Raw genomic sequence first — 10,462 nt, forward strand, 5'->3', positions numbered from 1 at the left:
GCACAGAAATTCCTCAAAAAACAAACACAGCAGGGAATGCGGAGCCAACGTTTACTATCTACTCCGGCACACCCCTGACCTGGACGGCCCAGGCTGGCCCGATTTTGTCAGATCTCGAAAGCTAAGTGGGGTCGGCCCTGGCGAGTATTTGGATGGGAGATCCCACCGCCGCAAGGAATAACAGGGTCATGACCGATGCTCCCTCTGAGCTGTGGAGTCTTGTGAGCAAAAATTCTACTTTGCGAGCTACTGCCATTAAAGTTGTGAGTGAGCGATTTGGCTGCTGCGTCAATTAGTTTGCTCTGGAGCCACCCCTTCCTGAGCCAAGACAAAGATGTGTTAGCCGGAGGCTAAAAAACTGTGAGCTGGCTCACACTAACTCAGCTTAGAGGGAAAACTGGTTGTGACAGGGAGGCAGGCGATGGCAAATCACCTCTGAATGTCTCGTGCCTTGAAAACACTGTCGGGTTGCCATGAATCTGCTGTGGCTCGACGGCATTTCCCACCGACATCGGGCCCTAGAAAGGACTGACCGCGGCGAGGGAGTTCCTGGTGGGGAAGCAGGCTTTTGTACACACAGCTGATGGCAGCCGTGGCACTGATGATGATATCGTGGCGCTCATCCGAGGACCCCATCCAGTGCTCTATCTGAGCCCTGTACGTGAGCGGCCGCTTATTGACACAGGAAGCCCCGCTCAGCAGCAATCTGGAGCTGCACAGGGTCTGGCACTGTCCGCTGCCCATTTTAAGATTACAGCGGCTATATTCTGCTCAGGAGATGAACTGCTCCACTCATAGGAGGAGGGGGAATTACAGGGAACATTGAGTCCCCATCCAAGTACTGGTTAGTACTTGGATGGGAGACCACCAAAGAAGTCCAGGGTTGCTGTGTAAAGGCAGGCAATGGCAAAACCACCTCTGATCACAGGCCCACAGAAGAAGGAGGAGGAGGAGTTTGAATTTATATCCCGCCCTTCACTACCTGAAGGAGTCTCAGAGCGGCTTACAATATTCTTTCCCTTCCCCTCCCCACAACAGACACCCTGTGAGGTAGGTGGGACTGAGAGAGCTCACTCGAGAACTACTCGTGAGAGAGCAGCTCTGAGAGAACTTGTGACTGACCCAAGGTCACACCAGCAGCTGCATGTGGAGGAGTGGGGAATCAAACCTGGTTCTCCCAGATTAAGAGTCTGCGCATCTAACCACTACACCAAACTGGTCACAGAGGCGGGCAATGGCAAACCACTTCTCTACGTATCTTGCCTTGAAAACCCTATAGGGTTGGCCGTGTCGGCTGTGCCTGATAGCGCTTTCCTCCACTACTCTGACTCGAATTCCACCGAGTTCAGTGTGTCCCAGTTAAATGTGATGGGATTAAAGCCTTCCACAAAAATGTGCACGTTTAGGACATTTTTAAAAAATCTACACTAGTCACACAATTAAGTGTAAAACTAGATATTAATTCCCAACATCTGCAAGGTGTTTGCAAAAAGCATCCTACAATCTGAGAAGCACTGAAACATTCATTTACACAGAAATTTTTGTTGCATTAATGACCCCCTGTTTGCTTTTTCTTCACAATTCAGCTGTTACTTCCTTAAAATACATTGTCGTTTGCAAAAACCAAATACTTAAGCCTGCAGCTTTTGTGAAATGGAAAGTTAAACCAGGAACAATGCCATAGAAATCTGGGCTTTAAGATCTAAATATGAGAAGGAGGAGGAGGAGGAGAGTTGAATTTATACTCCACCCTTCATTTGGAGTCTCAGAGCAGCTTACAATCGCCTTCCCTTCCTGTCCTCACAACAGACACCCTGTGAGGTCATTGGGGCTGAGAGAGCTCTGAGAGAACTTCTCTAGAGAGAACCGCTCCAAGAGAACTTGTGACTGACCCAAGGGCACACCAACAGGTGCAGGTAGAGGAGTGGGGAATCAAATCCAGTTCTCCCAGATTAGAGTTCACCGCTCTTAACCATCGCACCAAACTGGCACTCAGTTCACTCAGTTTTACAACAGTTACTCAAGAGAAGCCCTGCAAAGGATTGATGGCGCTGTTTTACCATTGCGACATGCATTGAATTCCTGTCAGCCTCGCTGTAGACCGCCACAGATTTCACCCCCAGCTTCCTGGCAGTCCGCATAACCCTGCAGGCAATCTCCCCGCGATTGGCAACCAGGATCTTCTCAATGGTGCTTTGTCCTGGTTTTTTAAAAAAGAGAAAGATCGGAAACACAACTTTGCAAAGAAACAGGCCATTCTTTTTCCTGCAAGTGCCTCCTAGATTAGAACGTTTAGGCATAACTTTATTAGATTATTTTAATCGGTCTTCCAAATAACAAACAGAAGGGACTGACATGTGACATTTGAGTTCTCTGATTACAACTCCAGGCATGTTGTTTGGCCAGGCTTGCCAATCTCCAGGTGGGGCCTGGAGATCTCCCAGAATTACGACGGATCTCCATACTGAGATCAGTTCCGCTGGAGAAAATGGCTACTTTGGCGAGTGGACTCCAAGGTAATATATTCTGCCGAGGCTCCTCCCCTCTTCAAACCCTGCCTTCCCCAGGTTCCACCCCCAAACCTCCAGGAATTTCCCAACCCAGAACTGCCCTATATTTGACCCTTAAAAGAGGAAGCAATATGATTTTAGGGAAGGTTGAGTTAGCTCTCCCATGCACACATACACCATTTCCCCTGCTGAAAATAGATTCCTTGGGCTAAGTCCTGGTAGAAAAGACATGCACAATACCGAGTGTTCCCTCTCAGCTGAGTTAGTGTGAGCTAGCTCGCAGTTTTTTAGCCTTCGGCTCTCACATCTTTGTCTCAGCTCAGGAAGGAGGGCTCCAGAGCAAACTAATTGATGCAGCAGCCAAATCGCTCGCTCACAACTTTAAGGTCAGTAGCTCACAAGGTAGAATTTTTGTTCACAAGACTCCACAGCTTAGAGGGAGCACTGAATACAAATGCCAATCTTTTTTAGAGAGCACCATTTAAAAACAAATATTTTTAACTAGGGGAATGGCGTGCGGGAAGAAGAGTTCCAATGCACTCAGATGCTTAAGCCCAATGACATGCTCTGAGGTCCAAATAACAGAACTTGAACGTCTCACATAATCGGGCCTTATTTTCAACTGAAAGTTCTTGCATCACTGTAGAAAGACCAACCGGTTTGTTTATTAAAGAGAGCCGAAGGAAGCTAAGAAAGGATCGCTTGAAGCAAGGATGCTCGCTGCCTTTTGGCCACTATGAAACGGGTTTCTATGTTGTTTCAAACTCCAGCAACACTCATTCAGTCAGAAGTGACAGTGGGACACAAAAGAAACCATCTCCCAAACGGTTTCAACCATGCTCATGTCGATCATGAAAGTTCCACTCTTCTTCTCCTGTTATCGGGGGTGAGAAATGTTTTAATGCAAGGAAGCATGAAGGTTCTCCAAGCTCAGTGCCACAGGAGGAAAAAACGGGCTTGAAGCAACTCCAGCTGGATGCCGGGCCCATGCCCAGTTGCAACGCTGCGTAGGTTGGCACAGCATGGTTGCTGCAGCCTTGCTAGATGCTCAGGGAGCAGAATTCTCCCCTCAGCACAATGTCACGACAAAGAGCTGCAGGGTGCCAGAACAGGACAGAACGATGCCCAGTTATGCTGGAATGATGGGAAAACTCCTTTCACCTCACTTTTGTGTCCCTTTCAGGTCTCTGGAAATGGTACGAGGAAACCTGAATAAATTAGGGGTTGCCAGCTCTGGACTGGGAAATCCCTGGCGAATGGGGGTGGAGCCTGGGGAGGGTGGGGTTTGGGGGAGGGGAGAGACCTCAGCAGAGTCTGTCATAGAGCAGGGGTGTCAAACATGCAGCCCAGGGGCCGGATCAGGCCCCCAGAGGGCTTCTATCAGGCCCGCAGTGGAACTGGCTGTCTTCTGCTTCTCCTTCCAGTTCTGCTGCTGCTGCATCATCGTAGGTTTGAAGCCTACAGATACACACCTGAACAGCATGCCCAAGAATGCAGCAGCATAGACGTTATGATGCAATAATTCAGAGCAAGAGGTGTCAGTTATCAGACACTGTTAAATAAACAAAATACTGCAAGAGTGCTAATGTTTTAAGCATGTTTTTATTTTAAGTTTTAAAAAACCCTTTGTGTTTGTGTCTTTTATAAAGTTTATATCTCCGCTATCTGGCCTTACATTTTATGACACACGTGGCCCGGCCCAACAAGATCTCATTTATGTCAGATCCGGCCCTCATAACAAAAGAGTTCGACATCCCTGTCATAGAGTCTCCCTTCCAAAGCAACTATTTCCTCCAGGGAAGCTGATCTCTGCAGTCTACAGATCTGTCATAATTCTGGAACAACTTCAAGGTCATCCTGGAAGCTGGCAACCCTAGGACATATTTCGTGGCAGAACTGGGAAATTCGGTGTGCCTTGGAACACCCGGGAAATTTGAAATATTTTTCTGTTCCGAGTTTAGTTAGTTATTTATTTTTCGGACTTATATTCCACCCTCCCCACCAGTGGGCTCAGAGCGGATCACAGAGCCATTCCACATCACAATATAAATACATTAATGAACAATTTAAAGTTCTGGGAGCCCCAGCAGCTTACGTTGTTCTCCTGTTTTATCCTCACAATAATCCTGTGAAGTAGATTAGGCCGGAAGTGTGTGACTGGCCTGAGGTCACCCAGCAAGCTTCCATGGCCAAGTCGGAACTGGAACTCAAGTCTCCCAGATCCCCCTTCAACACTTTAACCACTGCCCCATGCAGTGCTTAAAACAAGCTTCCCAGGAAAAAAGTAATTCAGACAGGTTACCTGTCGCGGAAGTGTATTTTGCAGCTCTTGGAGTCCAAATCCATTTCCTGTGTTGGGGACAAAGAGCAAAACACACAGTTGCATTACAGACTGATTCAACCAAGCAGTTTTCTGTTCCTAAATGGGCAGCTGGTAATGGTTTTATAACATTTAATTATTCAATTATACTAGAATGGAGATGATATTAAAGAGGCAAGGTTAGGAAAAATTCAGGAATCAAACAGTTTGGTGCAATGTCTAGAGTCCGCGCACTTAACCACTACACCAAACAGCTCCATCCATATGACAAGCTGCCCCATGCAACAAGCTATTCCTGTGCTGTATGTCTTTGCCACATTTAAGAACATAAGAGAAGCCATGTTGGATCAGGCCACTGACCCATCTAGTCCAACACTCTGTTGTGAGGATAAAACTGAGGAAAGGAGAATGGTGTATGCTGCTTCAGGTCCTCGTTGGGGTTGAAAGGTGGGATGTGAATAAGGAAATAATGACCCTGGGAGCGTGGGTGGGAGGGCGTATCAAGCAGACCGCAAGCTGCCTTGAGCCCAAAGGAATATAGTTCATAAGTAAATACATAAATAATGGGGAAGGGCATGCAGACTGGTGGCACGGCAGATACATGGATGGGGGTCAGCGGCAGTGGGCCCTGCCAGAAGCCCTGGGGCTTGGCGGCTGTTCCACTACAGGGGATGCTGACTCTAGCCCTAGGTGCTCTAACCACTACACTGCACTGGCTGTCATTAACAGAAAGGGCTTGAGTCTGGTTATGGTCATGTGGCTTGGTACCAGGGGTCATTTCCTGCGGGAGCGCACAGGAGCGGAGCTCCGGCAATAAGGAGCCCAGGGGGCGGGCGCATGCAACAAGTCCCGCCCCCTGCTCCCAGCAGCCCTCAGTTGGGCCACGAGGAGCAAGAAGCAGCCAGGTAAGTTGCAGAGCCCCAACCCCCCGGCCCTCCTTCAGGTACAAGCTCTCCCTCCTCCGCGAGGGCAGATCTGCACATCCCCCCCCCCCCACATACGCGCTCTACCAAACAACAGTCCAGTGGAGCCTGAGCGGTGGGTGTTGCCTTCTTCTGACACACTTCCGGTGATGTCGGGGTGTGTGGCATATGCAAATGAGTTATGCTAATGAGTTATGCCAATGAGCTCCTGCACCTCTTTTTCTACGAAATGACCCCTGCTCACAACAACCCTGTGAGGTAGGTTAGGCTGGCATGTGAGTGGCGCACAGCCCTGGTGACCATGGCGGTAGCACTCCCAGGTGCATACACCACCCACGGCGGCCAGGAAAAGGCAACTGAGCATGGGGGTGGGAAGGCTTGCGAGAGGGAGGATGCTCAGGCAGGTGTGGGAGACAGAGGAGTGGACAGTGAGGCGTGAGGAGGACCTAAAGGTGGCAGAACAGAGAGGGACCCTCAAAATCTGGAACCAGCCCTAAGACCAGCATAACACCGAGTTGTAGATCCTGCTATGAAGCCCACCGGCCAATAGAGTTGCCAGGTCCCCCCTGGCTATTGGTGGGGGATGGGGAGGCAGGGTCGCCAGATCCAGGTTGGGAAACTGATGGAGATTTGGAGATGGAGCCTGGGGAGGGCAGGGACCTCAGTGGGGTACAATACCACAGAGTCCCCCCTTCCAAAGCATCCATTTTCTCGAGGGGAACTGATCTTTGTAGTCTGACCTGTAATTCCGGGGGGTCCCCAGGTCCCACCTGGAAGCTGGCATCCCTACCGGCTAACCATGAGCCACTCACTCCCATCTCAGCCTCGCCAACCCCACAGGGCTGCTGTGAACCTACAATGGGGAAGGAAGAACCAAAAACACATGACCCTGTGCCCTTTTGAAGGAAGGGCAAGCTCAAAACCTCTTAAGATGGGGAACCACTGGCAGATTTCGTGAGAGAGAGCGGCGACGACACTCTATCCATTATAAAAGTACCCATTAAGACGCTGAACTGCAGGCTGTGGAAGGTCGGTAGTTCAGCAGTTCGAGACCCAAGTGAGCTCCCGTCTCTAGTTCCAGCTCCTGCCAACCTAGCAGTTCGAAAGCAAGAAATTGCGAGTTGATAAATAGGTACCACTTCAGTGGGAAGGTAACGGCGTTCCGTGCGCCTTGGTGTTTAGTCATGCCGGCCACATGACCACGGAAACGTCTTCGGACAGCACTGGCTCTTCAGCTTTGAAACGGAGATGAGCACCATAACCCTAGAGTTGGATTCGACTGGCTTTCGAGCAAGGGAACCTTTACCTTTTTAAGACAGATTCAGGTGTTGCATGCACATGAAACCTCATACCCAGAAATAAACTTTGTGGGTCTTAAAGCGGCCACTGGACCCAAACACCATCCATCACAACCCGTGTTCCCTCGAAGCTGAGTCGGTGTGAGCTAGCTCACAGTTTTTTTAGCCTCCGGCTCACACCTTTTTGTCTCAGCTCAGGAAGGGATGGCTCCAGAGCAAACTCATTGACGCAGCAGCCCAATCACTGGCTCACAGCTTTAAGGCCAGGCGCTCACAAAGTACAATTTTGGCTCACCAGTAATGTTCCCTCTAAGCTGTAGAGTCTTGTGAGCAAAAATTCTACTTTGTGAGCCACTGGCATTAAAGTTGTGGGCGAGCGATTTGGCTACGGCATGAATTCGCTTGCCCTGGAGCCATCTTCCCTGAGCTGAGACAAAAAGGTGTGAGCCGGAGGCTAAGAAACTGTGAGCTAGCTCACACTAACTCATCTTAGAGGGAACACTGACACCATCGCTAAGTATCTAATCAGTCATCGCTAGCACCTAATGATATCGAATTGTTTTCCGTTTACTGTTTTTAAATGATTTCATGTGGATCTTAACCAATGCTCCCTCTAAGCTGTGGAGTCTTGTGAGCAAAAATTCTACTTTGTGAGCTACTGGCATTAAAGTTGTGAGCAAGCGATTTGGCTACTGCATAAATTAGCTTGCTCTGGAGCCCTCCTTCCTGAGCTAGGACAAAACGGTGTGAGCCGGAGGCTAAGAAACTGTGAGCCAGCTCACACTAACTCAGCTTAGAGGGAACACTGCAGTGCTCACCTGACTCCACAGCTTAGAGGGAGCACTGATTGCACAACCCTGTCCACTCCCCCCCCCCCTTTCCAGGGAGCTCAGGGAGACGTCGGGGCGTCTCCCCCTCCCCTGCGCCCTCCTCCCCACAACCCTGCGAGGTAGGCCAGGCTGCCACAAAGTGCCTCGCCCACGGCCCAGAGAGGCGCCTCGGCTGCCCCAGCTCCGGAGGCGATGAGGGGAGGCCTCCTCCTCCTCCTCCTCGCCCGTCTCTCCTTCCCTCACACAAGACGGCCTGAGGAAGGCGAGGGGGAGAGAGGCCGCGGCTGAGGCGACCCGCGGGCGGTGCTCTGAGGCGGCGGCTCCCGACCTCCCCTCCGCGCCCCTCCGCACTCACGGGCCTCGCAGTCCCCGCAGGGCCCGTCGCCGCCACTCGGCCGCCCGCACGAAGCCCGAGGCCGCCATGGCTGCGCTGGAGCGGGGCGGGGGCGGCGGAGGGAGGGAGGCTGGGCCGCGGCGGCGACGACTCCGGCCTATCAGGCGGGCCGACCAGGAGGCCGGGCCGCGCGGAGCGGAAGGGGGAGGCCGCGTCAGCCTCACGCTCGCCTGGGAGCCAGCCCCGCTTGGACGCAGTGGGGCTTACTCCCGAGTAGACCGGGGGCGGGAGAGCGCCGCCGCCGCCGTTCCCTCCTCCTTCAGGCGGGTCCTAGAGAAGCGGGGCCGCCCTTTTTATTCATACAGATACCGGCCCTGTTCGCAAATGTGTAAGGTAAAGGTAAAGGTTCCCTTGCTCGAAAGCCAGTCGAATCCGACTCTAGGGTTGCGGTGCTCATCTCCGTTTCCAAGCCGAAGAGCCAGCGCTGTCCGAAGACGTTTCCATGGTCATGTGGCCGGCATGACTAAACACCAAGGCGCACGGAACGCTGTTCCCTTCCCACCGAAGTGGTCCCTATTTATCTACTTGCAATTTCTTGCTTTCAAACCTCATGTTAATATGGGACCTCTTGAGTACACAAAATGCACAGGGTATAGACTTCATCCATGGAATCAGGAGCATCACTTTCCCAGGATTCCTGATTGTGCAAACAGAGCTTTACATACATAAGAGGTAAAGGTAAAGGTTCCCTTGCTTGAAAGCCGGTCGAATCCGACTCTAGGGTTGCAGTGCTCATCTCCGTTTCCAAGCCGAAGAGCCAGCGCTGTCCGAAGACGTTTCCGTGGTCATGTAGGCGCACGGAGCGCTGCTTGCAATGTCTTGCTTTCGAACTGCGTAATGAGGCATCTGAAGAAGTGTGCCTGCCTGCATGCATGCACGCACACGAAGGCTGATGCCCAGATTCAAACTCTGTTGGCCTTCAAGGTGGCCCTGGACTCAGACTTTGCTCTGATGTTTTTAAGTGTGCAAACACCACCACCACCCCAAATCTCCAGGAATTTCCCAACCAAGAGTTGGCAACGCTAATGCTAAATACAAACTTTTATTGTTAGGTGAAATATGGTGTACTTCGTTATAACTTTCAATGTTAATTTTCAAGTTTGACTTACCTTTGAGTGTATTTGTTTGTATAACCTGAAAACCTGTAACAAAGTGTTCTTGTTGATTGTTAAAATTAATAAAATTATTTTGGTTTAAAAAAAAAAGAGTTGGGCAACGCTAGCACCAGTGCTTTTAAAACGCACCTTTTGGAGGCCCTCCGTGTAATGTATTCATAGCTGCCATGGATACAGGAGGTTTTATGTGAATCATCACATAGGGAAGCAATGTTAAGCTTCGTCTTGGACAGAGGATTGTAGTCCAAGACTCACGACCCAATCACATTCAAGCAAGCTGCAAGCGGGAACGTTTGTGATTGGTCATTATGCGCTCAACCTGATAGGTTGTTACGTGTATAGTAGGAGTGGCTATATTAGCCGGGAATGTTTAAATACCGGGCAGTTTCAATGGGCAAACTGTTCGGGCTATCAGATGTTGTACCGTGTCGAAGAAGTGAAGAAAGAGCTGAATAAACTTGAGCCTTTACTGAAATCACTCTCCGACTCATTGTTAAGCGCCGGACTTAAAAATTGGCGACGAGGATGGGATGCTAGTGCGGGTAGGCAGCCCCGCTACATCCAGACCCACGACGGACAACGAAGAGCAGCAGCTCGCCGTGGCCAGTCAGCAACGGGCACCACCAGAGCCGGTGGCAGCGATTGCAACGATGGCCAATAGCCCGAAGTTCGAGGCCTTCGAACCAGCGACCGAGGACTGGGACTCCTACCTGTCAAGGTTCGGGTTCCACCTCGAAGCCTCCGACATCACGACGGAGGAGAAGAAGCGGGCGACGCTCCTGAGCTCTTGCGGAAAGAGCGTGTTCGACATCGCCCGGTCCCTGGTGGCACCAGCGGACATCTCGACCGTCTCGTACAAGGACCTGACCGAGAAGCTGCAGGCACATTTCTCCCCGAAGCCGTCGGAGATTGCGTGCCGGCATGCCTTCTATAAGAGGGGTCAGGCGGCCAGCGAGTCGGTGGCGGAGTTTGTGGCTGCCCTACGAAAGGCGGCAAGGCCCTGCAACTTCGCGAATGTGGAAGAGGCCCTCCGAGACCGGCTCGTGTGCGGTATGAGGGACGACCGGCTGCA

The 10,462-nt window shown here is 51.2% G+C and overlaps 1 protein-coding gene across 1 annotated transcript in view; it reads right to left on the bottom strand.

Annotated features, from left to right (window-relative positions):
- MCCC1 (methylcrotonoyl-CoA carboxylase 1) overlaps positions 1 to 8,343 on the bottom strand; it is a 44,053-nt gene extending 35,710 nt beyond the window's left edge. Inside the window, exons 1-3 of the mRNA XM_015421907.1 lie at positions 8,237 to 8,343; positions 4,813 to 4,859; positions 2,061 to 2,200 (exon numbers count right to left, since the gene is read on the bottom strand). Of these exons, the coding sequence (XP_015277393.1) occupies positions 2,061 to 2,200; positions 4,813 to 4,859; positions 8,237 to 8,304 (255 nt within the window). The 5' untranslated portion in view covers positions 8,305 to 8,343. The remainder of the gene's footprint in view (positions 1 to 2,060; positions 2,201 to 4,812; positions 4,860 to 8,236) is intronic.
- Between the last annotated feature and the right edge of the window lie 2,119 nt (positions 8,344 to 10,462).

This window comes from Gekko japonicus, unplaced genomic scaffold, assembly GCF_001447785.1.
Source record: "Gekko japonicus isolate JY-2015 unplaced genomic scaffold, Gekko_japonicus_V1.1 scaffold842, whole genome shotgun sequence".
NCBI classification, from domain to species: domain Eukaryota; kingdom Metazoa; phylum Chordata; class Lepidosauria; order Squamata; family Gekkonidae; genus Gekko; species Gekko japonicus.